At 46.1% G+C, this 17,080-nt stretch overlaps 1 protein-coding gene across 7 annotated transcripts in view; it reads right to left on the bottom strand.

The window, feature by feature from the left end:
* Window positions 1–271: 271 nt before the first annotated feature.
* Window positions 272–17,080, bottom strand: part of SEMA5A (semaphorin 5A) — a 481,312-nt gene continuing 464,503 nt past the window's right edge. For all 7 annotated transcript variants that reach the window (XM_043601165.1, XM_043601208.1, XM_043601185.1 and 4 more), the window contains 4 exons: window positions 15,989–16,144; window positions 14,522–14,569; window positions 9,955–10,166; window positions 272–7,747 (listed from right to left, as the gene is read on the bottom strand). In XM_043601165.1, the coding sequence (XP_043457100.1) occupies window positions 7,628–7,747; window positions 9,955–10,166; window positions 14,522–14,569; window positions 15,989–16,144 (536 nt within the window). In that variant the 3' untranslated portion in view covers window positions 272–7,627. The remainder of the gene's footprint in view (window positions 7,748–9,954; window positions 10,167–14,521; window positions 14,570–15,988; window positions 16,145–17,080) is intronic.

Raw genomic sequence — 17,080 nt, 5'->3', positions numbered from 1 at the left:
CTTTCCTTGTCACATATGTCCCATTACCCATAGAAACATTGCTAACGCTTCTTGACTGTATCACAGAACCATCGTGAGGCTGGTGGGGCCAGTCTCGGCCACCACTCAAGATGCCTGAGGATCTGCAGAACAAACAGGAGCTTGATAGGGGATTTGTGCAGAAGGCTGCCCAGGCTCACTCTGATGGAACCCTCCAAGGAGCTGTCACGCCTTAGCACATCCGGGAGCACGGAGACTTTGTGGCTGTGTGAAGAAGAATTGCACTAAACTGTTTCCTAAATGGTAGGATTTATTTCAATGCTCACATACAATTGCATGAGACAAACTATTTACATAAAACATAAGTACAAAAAATATAATACAATTTATACTGTACATAATCGGGATTCTCTTATTTCGTCCCCCAAAGTGTTGGCAGGTAGAGATGGGAGGGAGGGGATGCTATGGAAGGAAAGATGGCACTCTGAGCAACACTCAGGGTCATTCTTCCTGAATTTGTTTGAAAAAATAAAATGAATTGGCTTGGATCGTAGAAACTGGCAATTCACCGAGAGCAGTGAGTGAGCACGGCATTCTCCCTTCTGGAATAACAGCTCATTTTCTTATAAATATGTTTGCTTTCCTCAGCGTTGGGACTTGGAGGAGGTGTGAGTTGGTTTCTGCTGATTGGTGGGTAACACCTGCCCCCCCCCGACTGCCCCTTCTCAACATTTTCCATAGTTGACCCAAATGCAGCAACGGATGAGCTCCCGGCCTGGGGTGTCACAATCGGTGTCTCAAACTGACTCTTGAACACAATGCACCTGTCAGGTGTCATTAAACAACATTCTTGGATACAGCGCCAGACAGCTCTCTCCAGTGAGCATTTAAGACCAACAAACTGATGAACAGAAAACATAAAAGCGAAGACTATTGGAAATTTGTATTACACATTTCTAACGACAAGGTTTCAAAAGAAACCTTGAAAAACCAAATGTAAGGACTAAAAAAAAGGGGGGAGGTGGCACCCAAGAAAGTGAAGACAGATCTGCAATCCATGAGGATTCCAACTGGGCAATCAAAACTCTGTTTTCTCATTCAAGGGAAGGGAAAGGCAACACTGTCTCATCTACAAAGCTCCGTTATGATTCATACATATGGTCTTTTAAAAACTAATTTTAAGGTCAGTAACTATCTGCAAGTTTACCAAGGGCTGAAGTTGGCTTTGGTTGGAGAAGGTTCAGTGAAAAAAAGCAAAACAATCCCAAGGAAGTTTATTTTGTATCGCAAAACAGCAACAGCAAATTCACACAGAATGAGGCATTTAACATTTCATAACGTCTTCAAAAGTCACATCAAGGGGCGTAACACGCAAGCTTCGTTATACACTTTTGAAGAATCCTACAAGGGAGCAAGTTTGTGCATTTTCTTTGCAGATGATGTAGAGTCTCAGTGGTGACTGTAGGTGCCTGGGTTGAAGGTTCACACTGTGCTTTCCTTCAAAGTGCAGAAGTTAAAGTTTGATTTTGGCCAACAGTCATGGTATAAGAGAAAACACCTTCAGCAGAGAAAACACTGTTAACTTTCTTAACCCAAATTAAGGGTGACAACTTTGTGAACTTGTGAAGCAGTTTTGAAATTGCCTTAAAACACACACACACACAATGTTCTAGGTGGTTCTCACTCCACTCACGGTATCTGTGCCAGCTGCCACGAGCCTGATTTTCCTGTACCTTGGACTTGCCTGAAAGGGGTCAGTAACAAAAACTCTAACTTCTATAGACACCACATCGGCATCCCCACTGCAGACCAAACACTAAGGTGTTTTCACGGAAGATGTAAAATTAAGGTGATGTCAGTTTCTGGAAGGCTGAGACCAGATTAACCTGAACTCTGAGCACACTTCTGCACCTGTTCCGGTGCTACATGCCCTACGGCAGACATGACACCCGACTAGGATGTGCTCCTTGGTCATTTTCTATTCCTGAGTTCAAAGAGACAGGTAAGAATGATTTTCTTCAGAGTGTAGCCAGTCAGTCCTCTGCTTTGAATTGGAACCAACAATATCCAGATGGGAGGACAAATCACCATCTTAAACAAGGCACTGGCAACTTTGTATAGAGAAAATGAAACTCTCTGCACTTACGGAGGATGGCTAACAACGCTCTCTTCTTAGTGACATGACAGAAGGCCTGTTTGGATTTTCCAGAATCCAGATTGGGCTCCCAGCCTGTATTTGTCTAGCATTTGAACTGTTTTGAACTACCATTTGAACCACCGTTCACCTAACATTTGGGCCACTTGGCCTTTCAACCAAAGCTAAAAAATAATAGGGTCGTGGTCAAACTCCTGGCCTCAGATTTCTTACTGAATATGAAGAGATGGAGTGGATGGTATTGCCAGCCCAACATGGTGGTTTAAGAAACGCCACAGCGTGGTTTTCCACCTCTCCTTTGCTCCTTTCAGGTTTTTAAATGTCCTTGACTAGTTATCCTCATCATGTCAATACAGTAAAACCTGTTTGCTTGAACAAAAATGGATTCTGACTCTGGTCATGGGTAATAAGCTTGATTGCTTTCTGTGGCAGAACTAATACGATCTTTTGCAAATACTATGAGACAGCTTACACTAGGAAATGAACACGCTGTCAGGCTCCGCTTTGGGTTTTGATGATGTTCTAAGTCCCTGTGCGGCATAAGCTATATTTTCAAGAGAAAACAATCCCTGTTCCTGATGCTTTCGTAATATAGACCAAATTTTTGATAATGTGACATATGACATATGACATATGACATATGAAAAAACTTTGATTCATCTACTTCCCAAAACATGTATAACACACCCTTAATATAGTCCATAAAAAAGGAGTATAGAATAGTCATTACAGAAATTCCTGCCAATAATTCAACAATGCATCTTGCTCATTACTTGTCAGTTTCCAAAAGAGAAAAGCAAGGATTCCAACAACGTATTTCCCTGTGTTTTACCAGGCTATCAAAACAGATAACATGAATACCTCGAGTCGGCATTTGTAGAGTTACAAAGCATCTTTAAATCAGTTCTTATTAATGACCTCAATAGGGGAGAGCAGCCGAAATAAATTCCGCCGTGGCTCCTGGCCTCCAAATCTTTTCTCTCACACGGGGATACACCGTGCGATGACTGGCATTTCTTTTTGTGCATTTCTCAGGCCAAAGTGACTGTTACTTTATGTTCTTCCATTTCATTCCCATTGAGAGAAGCAAGGGCTCAGAATGGCTTTCTAGTTTCTGATAATCGTAGGTAACCAAACTTGCAACATTGTGTCAACGTATTATCACCAGGTCAACAAGAATTATCATGACACAATGGAGACATTAGAAGGGATGGAAGCATGGGGTAAGCCAACGCGGTCTGAGAATTCCACTTTGCCCCATCCTATCCTGGAAAGCACAGCAGAGAGTTTGCATATGAGTTGATTCAAGGTAATCATTTTAGTCCCCACCTTCATGAACATTGATTATTGGAGCTGGAGGCTTAGGGACAATCCTGTTCTGTGGAGCACGGCTGCTTTGAGGCAGAAGTTCACTGGATCCAGCGCTGGTACCTGCTGCCCCTGGGGAGGTGCCCCAGAGCGCTCTTTTGGGACAGAAATGCGAAATTTGGAGCTGCCCCCAAATGCCACACAAGAAAACCCCACTGGAGTGTAAAAGACTTCCTGCCGGAGGTGGTGACAGTGCTGGGGAAATGTTCGCGGTTTATTCGGCGAGCAAGTAATTATCATAGAGAAGCATAAAGATGCGTGTGAATTCAAGCACTAGCAAAGCTGCCCTTTGTGCATCAAACAGGCATTTGGACAACATGACTAGCTGAGTGCAGACTGCTACAGACTTCAAATAAAGTCTCCTCTGATCTTCAGTTTCACCCGCGTGTACCCGGCAGGTGGCCCTGGGGACGCGGCATCCCCCGTTGGGACTCTGTCACAGCTTGGAAGCCTCTGCCCCGCCAGTGCCACCGCAGCCTGGGGTGCAAACGCGCACCCTCGTGGGCCGGGGGCCCCCACGGCCTCACCCTTGTGCGGACAGAGCAGGACACGAGGGCGCCCGGGGCGGAACCCCCTGTGGTCTGCGCAGTTGATCCCCCCAGGGTCCTGGCTTCAGACCCACAGAGCCGGCGGGTCTGGGCTCCCCACCTGGGACCGTCCCTCCCACTCGGCCCGGAGCCGCCGGGTCCCCATCTTCCCACACCCCCCTACTTCCCGCCCTTTCCCACGTCCTCTTCTCTTTGGCATCTGCCCTCGAGGCAGTGGGGCCAGACCCCGGCCCCCCCGGGCACGCGGGCGGCCCCTTCCCGGGGACCGGGCTCCCCCCGGGTCAGGGACACCCCGCTGCCCCCGCCGGCCGCCCCTGCACCTGCCCTGCACACGAGGCAGCGCCGGGGGTGAGCAGGCTCGGGCGTCCCCGGAGGAGGGGGCTCAGGGGCCCCCAAGGAAACGGGTCCCCGGCGAGGGGGGGCAAACGTGCTGGGCAGCGCCCAGTCCGGTGACCGCGGGGCCTCCGTGGGGCAGAACCCACCCGGCTCCAGACTCCTCCGAAGTCCCAGTCCTGTGGCTCAGGGTGACACAGGCCCGGGGCTCCTCACCTCCACCGCCCCTCCCCCCCACCCACCCTGGGAGGCCTGGGGAAGGGCCCTGCTGTGCGGTCCTTCCTGCGGGAGGATGCAGCCCCCGGGGTGACAGTCCCCTCTGGAGAAAGGACCCTGAGCAGCACCGCCCCTGGGACTCCCTTCCAAAGAATTTGAATGTGAGACTAAAAGCCAGTGTCCTAACGAAAACCAGCCAAGCTTCAACCCTATCCAGAAATAATCCTAGAGATTAAACTGGGATTAGTGTCATTTGAGGTTAGGTTCAGAGGGGGTGCAGCTTTAAAAATATTAGTCTCTGTGCTGCTTGGAAGGAAGGAAGGAAGGAAGGAAGGAAGGAAGGAAGGAAGGAAAAGAAAAAGACAGAAGGAAACGGTCATTCAGAAACTTACAACAGGACCCACAGAGAGGGGAATCCCACACTCAGCCCCCAGGGAGGCTCCTTAGGGAGGAGGTCCCAGGGCAGGTGGTAAACACCACTGTAAAAACCCACCTGGGCTCACGCAACACAGGACGGGTGAGGGGAGGCACAGACACATGAAAGCTAGAAAAGCAAGTTACTCCATAGCTGATGACGATACTTCGACTATATTTGAAATTATTCTAAACCAATTGAAACTCTGTGAAATAAGGAGAATGCGAGAGAGACAGAGGAGAGACAGAGAGAGAGAGAGAAGCCAGAATAATCTGTCTTTGAGGGGAGTGTCCAGGAACAAAAATGAGGGCCTTTCTTTGCAGCGATAAATCCAGGATGTAGGCAATCGCCAGCGTGACAGTTCGGTGTGGAAGGTGGATGCTGTCACGGGCCACAGCATGACACTGACTGAAGTCCAGCCTCGACAGCATTGAGAAAGCATTTCCAATCAGGTCCACTGATGCTTTCTTGAAATTAGTATCCTCTTTCCTTAGGGAAATAAAATGACCTTTTAAGCTTAGAAAACACTCGGGGGAGGGATTCAAAAAACAACTATAACATGCTTCATGGTGAAGGCGTTTTTCTTATAGAAAAGTGATTAACACCAGTTGAAAATCTAGCTCTGGAACAAAGAGGAAACCATCGGACCGAATTTCACCTCCTGAGTATGGACTTTGGCTCTGTGCGTCCAGACAGAGTCGTCTCAAACAGCAGACAACAATGCAGGAGAGGCCACATGAACTCCCCACCAGAAAGACCCAGAACACCATTCGCTTGCAATCTACCAGGCCTCTCTGAGACCACCTGCCATTTAAAATTGAATTTTAGTACAGTAGCTTGTGGAAGCCTGGGTACATGGCAGTATTTTCAATGCAACAATATTCATTAGTAAACATGGGATTTCCCCCCCCCCCAACACTTTCTGAGATTGTTTCTTTACATGGGGTAGGATAAAACATGTGTGCTAATAAGTCTGTGCTCCTCAACGCCCGTGCTATGTATCTTCGGAAACCGGAAGGTTCATTGAGCAAAAAGAACACATTTTACTGACCACTTAGGCATCAGATGAACAGTTTCAATCTTGTTCTTACTTTCGAAGACTAGTCAGCCAACTGCCATGTATTATTTATCAGTTGCTTATGAGTAATTTATCCTGCTTTTTTTTTTCCCTTTCTGGAGACCTCTATGAATAGTATTATAACACTCTGAAATGCTTAGCAGTGATCAATGTTCAGAACCACAGGGATCATTAAAAACCTCACATCCCTGCTTTCTCAAGGTACATCTTGAAATGCTGTTGCCTCCATGCAGGGAGAAGCGGGAGGGGGCAGGTAGGAAGGCAGCACTGAGACAGAACCCAAAGGCACCAGAACTGGACGTCTCCTCCTCACCTGACCCGGAGGCGGCAAATGACAGCTTGGGGGGCACTTTGCTATTTACAGCGCGGGGGTGAAGAAAGCCAGCTTTACACATCAGTAATGCTCTGGGAAGGGGATGATGGCCATACACTAGTTCTATCGGGAGATAGAAATTAGAAAGTTGCCTTTCATTAAAGGTCAGTTCTTTCAATCCTTTCCATAACATGGAAGATAAAAAAAAAAATTAAAAATAAAAAAGTCGGTTCCCATTACATTCCAGTATTTTTAATGCTTTCCCCCATTGGTGTCATGAATGTTTAAGATTTTTTCTTTGCGGGGACACAGAAGGTGTGGCGTCTATCCAAATGTTGAGCAAGTGCTGGTTTTACAGGTCGTCTCTTCAGGATGCTACTATGGACTGGACAGGGGCGGGGCAAGGAGCTCCCTGGAATGCTGTGAAATCCAGGAGGGAGACTATGGCTAGCCTCGTAGCATCGCACGGAACGCTGGACCCTTCCTTGTGTCTGTGGCTCTGGTCTGTGAGTGCGCCTCCACCAGGGATAACACAGTAACTGCATTAAGACCGGGGAAAGCGTGTGTCATACCTCACACCATCACCTCCGCAGATACAAGCCGGGGTGAATCCCTGCCCTTCCCCCAGGCAAGAACCGTTCCAAGTCCAAACACGCAAGTCGCTTCCACGGATTCCAGAGAATTATTCAGGTTGGGAAGACAGGGGATCCAGGGTGCAGAACTCTATGGCCACATTCGCATTCTTCATTTCATCAAATACTTACAGACCTAACACGCCTTATGGAGAACGGGGACTCTCAGCTGAAGTGTCTCTTTTGTTGGATTAAAACATCATAAAGATTTATGCCCCAGAGCAGGAAGACATTCCTATTTCTAAAGACTCCTTCCCATGTGGGTGGTACATTTAGTAAAAAGCTCAAGAAAACAAGTGACTTGTTAGAAAAAAAATGGACTGAACACAGTAAAACAAAACAAAACAAAGCCTCACACCATGGCTCACTCAACAATGATCAAGCATTGAGACCAGATTTTCACGACATCATATTTAGATCTGTGTTGCTTTTAAGGATGTCTGTTTTTGGTAGCAATGGGAAACTCATGGCTTGAAATGCACTTGAAATGTATCCAAACTTCAATGCTGAAGTCTTGGAAACATGGGCAGTCATGGAGCACAGGCCTTGAGGAACTGGGGAATTACAAGAAGCCAAAAATATAACAACTATTAGTACTCGTCGTAATTGTTGAGATCTGTAAAGTAGGCATTAGAATAGGTTTTCCCAGTGAGATGCGGGTTGAAGTATTTGTTTCTTTCCTCTAGGATCAAGTTGTTTTTGTTAAATGCCTGTAAAAAGGAAAATGATTAAGGAAAAGATTTAAGAATACTCCATGGGCAGTATTTCAGAAAAAAAAAAAAAAAGAATATAATGAGGGCACGACTATGCTGAATATGAACTCCCTGCTAAGGTTCCATTGTCTTAAAAGGTGTTTTCTCACTTATTTGCTTCCGCACGTAATTTGCCTTCCTGAAGACCTGCCTCGTAACTACAATGAAGCTGGTGGTTTTTGATAAATAGATTTGGAGTATTCCAAACCTTCAAAAAACCTTAAACTCTAGTGACTTCAAATCAACACTTTGAATGTTGTGTAACTCTTTAAGCAGCATTCTAATTATCATGGATACGTAGGCGGAAAAGAGATTCGAAGTAGATGCATGAAATTTCAAATGACTTCACTGCTCGTCATTCTCTACACTTGTTGAGCATGAGACGAGGAAACAGCCATTCTGAGTCACCCTCTGGGCATTTGCCAGCACGACAACCCTGCTCAGACCCAGCCAGGGTGTGCATGCCTACAAGAGGACCAGAGCTCCTGCCATAAGTTCCTGCCTTGAGCTGAGCCTGCAAAAAGTCAGTGACGTCTGCCCCAACCACCTTGTGAGTAACAGGTGCCTGCTACCCTCTCTCTGTCTCCTGCTCACTGCTGACCTGGGACGGGGGACTGCCCTTCCCCAGGCTCCTGGGATGTGTCAGTAATAAACCATGGGACTTGACTTCTTTTGGGCGAGTGTACTGAAACTGTGCCTTCAGTCGAAACAAGCCTGGGGTTTCCACTTCCCCAAAGTGGGAGCTCGGCTGCAGAGGGAGCTGCCTGCCGATCCCATGGGGGTGGCCTGTGCCTCCTCACTCCACAGGTCAGAGTACGCATATTCTTAATTTGACACACCAGCTATGGGCCCCCTAACACAGGCTCCTGTAGCCACTTCTGACACAGATGCCCTTCCTTATTAAGTCATTAAAGGCACCTATACTTCCAAAATGCTAAACTATGCCAGGTGGAGTGCAAATATTGAAAAAACTGAAATAAAGATGCAGGATGGTCGGCAGAGGCCAACTGTCCTGGATTGGTCTGGGCAAGGTATCAGAAGAAAGTTCCAGAAGGATCCTCAGCGCTACCCTGCTGCCCTCGCTAAAGACGTTCCATATTCCCACATGGGAAGGAAATCAAAGGAATTTCAAAGGAGATCATAGCAGAGAGAGTCTCCACGCGCTCCCTAAAAATGCTCAGGGGAACCACCAACTTAACAGGAATATCAAAATGAGAATTTCGTTCCTTCACATGGGTGGTAGGGCACATTGGGTGAAGCAGACAAGAGTCCTTGATGTCCTTCCAGTCACACCCCCGACCTCCTGTATGTTATCTCATTTAAACCGTGCAACAAAGATATGACAGTACACACTGCTATACCCATTTTAAAGACGAAGAAACTGAGGTTCAAAGAAGTAACTAACTTGTATTCCAAAACCTGATGCACAATGCCTCAAATAAAGACCACATTTATTTTGTCAGGCACTAGTCAAGACATAGGAGAAAATGGAGGCTCGGTGACTGTGAATGACTAGCGTTAAGTTTACTCAGTTGGTGACTCATGAACTCAGCTCTTTCTGGTCCAAAGCGGATACCCTTTCCACTCTTTCTTCCTTCCTTAGAACTGGCCTCTTATTTCTGGGTGGATCACTGAATTAATCACCCGCTGGGAAGATCTAACAGAACACTTCACCCCACACCAGCCACATAGCACTTTTGCAGCATGCAAAGCTGAAGAGACTTCATTATGCATACAAATTATTTGAAGATAATTTTTATAATAATGTGACAGTTTTTCTCAGGATCCCATCGGGGTGATTCCAGCAATGAACCTGTACATCGGATTACCCAACCCCGGTCCTCATTACCACTGTCTGGCAAGTACAGGTCCTCGGCCTGGAGCTCTTCTCTTTGACAAGACCTCTCTTTGAACATGGAAGGCACCGTGGAGGCAGAACTGGACAGTGGCCAATGACTCAGTATTTTCCAGCATTTTATTTGTTGCCGCTTCTGTGTCCTGTTTCTAACCCGCTTCCCCATATAAGATGCCACCTTTTCTTGCAGGCAAAGGAAAGCTGAGAAGGCAGCTCATCATGAAGCACACCTATTACCTTACCCTCCCCTCCTTCACTCAAGCCACTGCCCCCGGGGTGCTGCTTGGCCATCTGTCTGCCGATCCCTTACCTTGATGGCTTCCACTGAGTCGTACTTGTCCAGTTTGTTAATATGGTTAGTTATGCTGGTGTTGAGAGGGGCGGGAGCAACAGGGTGGATGACGGTGGCGTCGTGGGACTGCTGCTGGTACCGCTGGCAGTAGGTGTAGACAAGTAGCGTAAGGAGGCAGCCCAAGATGGAGCTGCTCAGCCCCACGGCAATCATGTGGAACATGTTGAACTCTGGGAAGACAGCATCACAAGTGACGCTACTTTGGAAAAGAACACGCTACTCAACAGCTCAACGCACTCGGATGGGGACAGAAAAGCAAAATGAAAGGCCCCTGACCAATTCCAAACTTCAAGCAATCACAGGACCTTCCTTTGAAATGTCACGGCCACCAGGACACTTCCCCCCCAGGAAGTACAGGTTATTTTGCGTTAAAGATCTTATGGATTACAATCGGGTTTTTGGACATCACCTGAATACACTAGCAAAAGCATTTTTTTTTTTTAAGGCTTGTACAAGTCTGCTTGTCTGTTTCAAGTGTGGCATGATTTCTGGTCTATGGGGTTACTTGAGAACATGTTTTCCATGCTCCTTAACCGGTGGAGGATCCCTGCCTACGGCCTGGCTGTGTCTCACGAACAAAGTGAGAACGCATTTACTGCTTCCAATTACTGCTCAAAATTACTGTATTTTGGAGACCTTGTAAAGAAAATGGTTTACACCAAAGAAATAAAGGATTTGTGCCAAAGGAATAAAATATGATCTTTTGATGGTCATGAAATAGCCCTCTTTTACATATTTTTGTTTGTGTTAAGTAGCATCTTTGGGTTATTTTCCTTGAGTTATAAATACAAGATGTAGAAAAAATGAGTGGACGTGGATTTCTGTCTCTAATATGTGATTGGCTCGAAGGACATCAAGGTAACATAATTAAGACCTTTGTAATGTCTGAGAAACAACCAAAAGAAAGTACAGATGTTCATCGTGTCTTGGTAAAACGTGGTACAAAAAAAGTTTCCAGACTTTCAGGGAATAAAGACATTTGAGTAATGCTCATGAAGCTGGACTTAGTGAAAATAAGGTGAAGGACAACTCAAACTTAGTTTTTCTATGCTGTGTTGGCTCTATGTGGCCAACCTGTTGCCTGTGGGTTACTGGTCTCTGTCACCTGCACAGGGCACATCCCGAGGACTGCCTTTCAGCCACGGTGTCCCCTCCATCCACCACCAGGGGGCGCAGTGTCACCCACGCTCTTCCCAGATCTGTCCATCCTGCACCCAAATAGAACCATGAGAATGCCTGCTAGGCACACTGCAGACACCAGGTGAGTCCCAGGGTGATAGCAAGAGGTCCCCAGGCTCTCAGGGAGAGAAGACCTGCAAGTTTGTCCTCTGCACCCAGGCCATGGGGTGTATGTCCCTCAACTACCCTGGCTCCTCCCTGAGGACTTTCAGAGTCACATTCACCTCAGCTGGGTCCACTCACTGAGGTGCCCTCACTGTCCCCACATCCTGACGTCTCCCTCTAGGCTGTGCCCTTTGCTGCTCCCGGATGCTGCGTTCTGGGGACCCCTGAGAGAGGGAGCTGCCTGCCCAAGTGAGCACAGAGCCTGGGTTCGCTGCGAGCCACAACCCACTCGCTCCTACCTGAATCCTAATGCAGGTGTCCAGTGTCTTCAGCACCAGGACCTGGATAATCCAGGCGGAAGTTACTAGAATATTCTACAAGTCATCTATTCCCCAACACCCACCTGTTTTTCACTTTTTGGTTCTTTGCTCAGTGGTTTAACAAAATGGAAGCAATTCATAAACCTCTGGCCTTTCCCGATTTTGTCTGGAGCCTCTAGAACTGGAGACCCCCAACCTGGGAAGGGTGGACAGAGCCTCCGGGGAGCTTTCCACCAGCAACCGCCCGAAATGTCTACTATAACATTGAGGCTGTGCCCAAGGTAAGCAAGAGAGGATCTCACATATGTTGCCATTGTTTTATACTTTAGCCAATTGGACTCCCCAGGGTCAATGCCACCTACCGATAAAAGTACTGTCTGCTGCACTGATAACAGTTTATTGTAACATATGAAAGATGTATGATGCTTTCCATATGCAGATGCTTTGTCATCAGTCCAATGAATCGTGCTTGCAGGTGCCTGGGGAAGGCTGGGGCCAGCTGACATCTTTATGAGGATTATATAGTCTTTGTGTCTCGTGCAACTAAAAATAGCTAAATTGAAAATTTTCAATAGGCCTATGCTTTTCCGCATTGGGAAAAATAGTGCCTATTAAATCTCTTTTGAATTTGCTTAGCGTGGCTCTTTCCTTTGAATATGTTTTTTCTGTTGTTTTTGGTCAGTAGTGTTGGAATAGAAACCCACTACCCAGTTGGCTCCAACTGGCTGTTTTCTGTACAAAATTTGATGGATTTTCCTTCAAATGGAAAAAAGACATCTATGTTGCCTCCTGAAACATCCCGAAACATTTTGCTAAGTAATTCCTTTTACCTCTCAGCCCTACACTCAGATCCATACAACCTCTTACTTGCCTATCCTGGTGGGTCAATGTTAGCAGCCTAAAGATCTAAAAACTCAGTTCTGAATATTATAAGATCTCTGTGACTTAACCGCATGTCAAGGTTTGATCTTGGGTTGGGGAGCCAGTTAGCCCAGCTGACCCGGACACACAGAAGCAGCATTTTAGGACTGGGAGCGGGCTTTGCACCATGTTCTCCCAAGTGCTCAAGGCCCTTGAAGGTCTCCTGTATCCTAACCCAGAGAGGGCTGGCCAGGGAAAATGGTTTCTAAACCTGTGGCAGGCGTGGAGGGCCAGTCAACTCTGCAGAGGCAACTTCTGGTTGACTCCAGGTTCCGCCTTGGCCTTCCCAGAGGACAAGAATACTCCTCAAGAATTCTGGTTCACCGAATCTTGACCTACGCTGCCTCTGAGGGCAGCAGGTGCCCCCAGGCCCCAGGTCCAGAGTGTCCAAGAGTATTTGGCTCCAGCCACTAGACACAATCCTCCCAGATACTCACTGCCAGGATACTCTTCCTGTGGCACTCTGGCCTTAAAGCTCACACTCAGATCCCACTGCCTGGGTCCACACCCTGGCTCCGTTGCTGACTTCCTGGTGACCTTCACCCGTGGCCTCCTCTCTCTGACTCTCAGCAACCCTAATGCAGACGACAGTGCCTAGCTGCTATCCCTTTCCTAGAATTTGCAAAACCCAAATCTCTGGCACCTGATTTTTCCTCGCTCAGCTGGCAGCAAAGCATGACTTGACCTGACCCAGTCTGCTGCAGAACGGACTAGAGCTGCAGGGGGAGTGTTAGCATTTTCACTTTGCGCGCATCTTACAACAGCATCATTAAAGAGACTGGTTACAGAATGTGGCCCCGGGCACTGCAGCGTGTTATGTAACAGACATTGCATGCCCTGTATTACCCATCTGAAATCTGGTGAAGGCTGGATTCCGAAACCCTTTCCTATCTGCGAAGGTTTACATTAAGGAACTGTGGGCTGTGGCACCTCCATGAACACTCTCTGTGAGGATCAAATGGGACGCTTCTTGCCACTTAATTCAGTGGCATATAGTGACTGATCTTACAGCTATGATTATTTTTATGGGAGCTGGTATATATTTATCTTCCAGCTGGATCCCAAGTGAGTAACTGTCAGTCTGTGAACCCACTGAACTCGTGTAGGTCAGACACCAGACCCTGCATTTCTCAGGCACTGGGGTCTTTTATGATGCGACTGTTGGTTCCAGAAGGGCTGGGGCTATTTGTGTCTCCATGATAAACTCAATGTCCCTCACAAAACTCCAAGAGTGGGTGGTCAGCTAAGATTATTGAATGAACAGATTGACAGCTACCTAAACAGAAAAACTGTGATGGTGGACTCTTAATTAATGTAGCTAATCACAGTAAGCACATTCCTAAAACACACCCACGAAGCTCCTGATTCCATATGAACACAGAGACAAAAGCCTGAGGCTGAGCTGTCTGGGACTCCCCTGATGGAATGGATTCTGGAAGGAATGGGTATTTGTAGGTCACCAGCCACATGTATGAATATGCCATCTCGGTGTGGATATCGGGTCAGTTTAGCAAAGGTGGACGGACAGAGGGTGGGCTTTGATCAATGGACCGTCAACCCATCCTGCTCAGACAAGATAAACATAGACAGTAAAGTCTAAATTTATCATGAACTGGAACCAGAGATTGTGATTTATATCATTTGGGTCTGCAGAAAGTTTAAAAAATTCCTCTAGAGGTGTAGGTATAACCTTACGCCCCATTATAATTTTGTCGCTCCAGCGGCCTGGAGGTTTGAAGCTGGCTGCCATGTATTTGTGATGATCCCAGTCTAGCTACTGCACCTGAGAACCACTGATCCAGATGTCAAATATTGACTATTTGTAGTTACACTACCAAAGTGGAAGGGGTTTAGATCAAGAGTTTCTCCCGTCTGTTTTTCTTGGCCCAAACATCATATGAAACATATGGGAAGAGAAATGATTAGAAAATAGCAGAAATCAACGAAACACTAGTTTAAAAAAAAAAAGTTAAAAAACATTAGTTAAAAGAGGAACTTACCCCCACACCTTTTCTCTTCTACACTACTGGATCTCGCCACAGATACTTCTGGAAAAAATTAAATCATGACGTGGGGTGTTGGGAAGGAAGCAAACATCAATGGTTCATTTACAAAATATCTAATGATTTCGAGTTTTACGTGAGTCCAAGTTCCAAAAGCTTGACTAATTGTTAAAAAAAAACAAATCACATGTGCTTCTTTGTTCTAACCAACCTGAGCTGTACTTGGTCAAGGTCATCTAGATGGGGAACGAGTGAGATTCATTACCACAGAAAGAAAAGGCTATGGTCCTTTGGCTCGAAACCAAGGCACTAACTTCGAAAGGAAGCCAAGTGTGTGCTGGTTTTCCGCTATCATATATTCTGCCAGCTGTGAACCCCACAGCGTCTGCCTCGGTCTTCCCACCACCGATCTCTGGTTGCATCAAAGCCAGGGTTGCCAAATTCCCTGCAGAGGGGGGGACTGATCCACTGGAGCTCGAAGAAAATTGCCACAACAAATAAAGTCCCCATTCAGAGCTCACTCATGCTCTTTGCCATGACACACACAAATACACAAATAAAATGCCAGTGAGGGAACAGATCCCGAAAACGTTTTAACCCACAGGGATCAAGGATCAAACACCATGTCGGAAGACCGGAGACGTGATTCTTTCCTGTAACGAGAGTTTTTCTCTGCATAACAAGAATTAGCAACGTGTCTCTGGTTAAGAAGGAAAATGACACAAGGCTTGCAGTTCTACACCATACACGATGGAAGTGCCATACAAGACTAACGCTACTAATTTTCTGTAACATATGATTACCTTTTTCCGTAAGTGGAAGAAAACAAGGTAGTTACCTATAACTATCTTGAAACAGGTTGCTCTCTGCTTTGGTCGACATCAATAGATGTAAGGCCCACAGTGGACATGTACAAAATGACTTAAAGTATCTAACACCGTGCTTACAGTGAACATGCGACAGATGATTTGTTACTATCGATAAGTAAACATCAATTTCACGTGGAAAAGCCTATTGGCAAAGGCAAAAGCTAATCTCTTCTCCAAGATGAGCCCCCTAGTACATTTCCATTTTTCCAACTATATCAAAGTTGCAAAAGAATTGTCCCCTTTCCTCTGTACAAACACCTGCACACAACATTACAGAAGCATTTAACCTGTTAAAATAACAAACTAATCTATTTTAATTTTTTTGAGCAGAATCTTCTCGCTGTGTTATAGTCAGTAAATTGTAAAAGACACTGTGCTAAAAAAAAAAAAATCGTAAAACTCATGGCCTAAATGCAACCCACAGTTATCTGTAAATCTATCGTCTAATTACCTTGAAACCACAGGGGTTGATAGGATCATCTCTGTTTCACCAAAAGCGACCTCCAAGGACAGCTAACACTCCCACCTATGACTCATCTCTTCTCTAAACAATGGAAATGATTTTGTTCACCCCGATAAGCATCTCTGCTCTTACCTGGGATGAAATTGGAATCAAACACACACGGCCGGCTCTCCGTGGTGTTTCCAGAACACTGGCTGCCCACAGGGAACAGAAGGATGCACTGGCGGGCACGGATCTGGACTCCAGACACGTCACACTCAGACCAGTCTGACCACTCCGACCAGCTCTCTGCAATGACCAGAAGGGGACGGGACAACACTGCCCACTGAGATCGATCGACCTGGAAGCACCACAGGTCACATACGTTACATTAAATTTTCATACTACAACTTTAACGGGTCTGTGTATAAATAAGATGGACAGGTAGCCTCTGACCGCTCCAGTAAATAAATTACACACGGGCATGGATAGAAGAGCTGGTAAGCCTTTGATCAAAAATCAAATGTGCTTCAAACACATTTTCTAGAACCCATGTTATTTTACTGCTTTCAACTCATTGTACTAGACACTCAATAAGCTAATTCGTGAGGTCCAGCAGTGTAGACATGGGCAGTGGTCGGGGGAGAGAAATCATCAGTGAGGACACCATTTTCCACCTGGCAATGCTCCCCGATGAAGGCCAGCCCTCAAAGGTTTTCCTGCAAAATTCCTACAGGCCTCAGAGCTCCAGCAAGAGAAATGACAATGTGTGAATGAGAAAGCCCTGGTTGCTGAAAGGGGTGTCGAATGCTTTCGCTTCTGTTACAAAAACAATTGCGCAGAGTCAATATACCAAAGTCAGGCTGTACTTGAGGAAGAATTTATTTTACCCCGTGTTTACTGTTGCCTATGTGCGTAAGATCAGAGCACGAGTCTTGAGTTAAGGCCCCAAGCTGAGTGATAAAAGGTCACTTCACCCCGAAGTGGAAAATTTGCTAGGATTTGTTAAATTCGCCCAGGCTTACGGATGTGTGAAAAGAGAGAGCAACCCTTATATTTTAAGTAAGGGGTTTAAAAAATATAAATAAAAAAGAACTCTCTGTATTTTTTGAAAATATTAAACACATTAAAAAGACATGTTTCTATGCGGGTTGCTTTTTTCTTCTTTTTAGGTTTAAGCATCATCTTTGCATTACAGGGGAAGTTTGGAAATCAGACGTGTGCCTTGATGCACTGTAAAGACAT

This window comes from Prionailurus bengalensis, chromosome A1, assembly GCF_016509475.1.
Source record: "Prionailurus bengalensis isolate Pbe53 chromosome A1, Fcat_Pben_1.1_paternal_pri, whole genome shotgun sequence".
NCBI lineage: Eukaryota > Metazoa > Chordata > Mammalia > Carnivora > Felidae > Prionailurus > Prionailurus bengalensis.
Note: the sequence above shows the minus strand (reverse complement) of the source record. Positions and strands in the feature narration are given on the sequence as shown.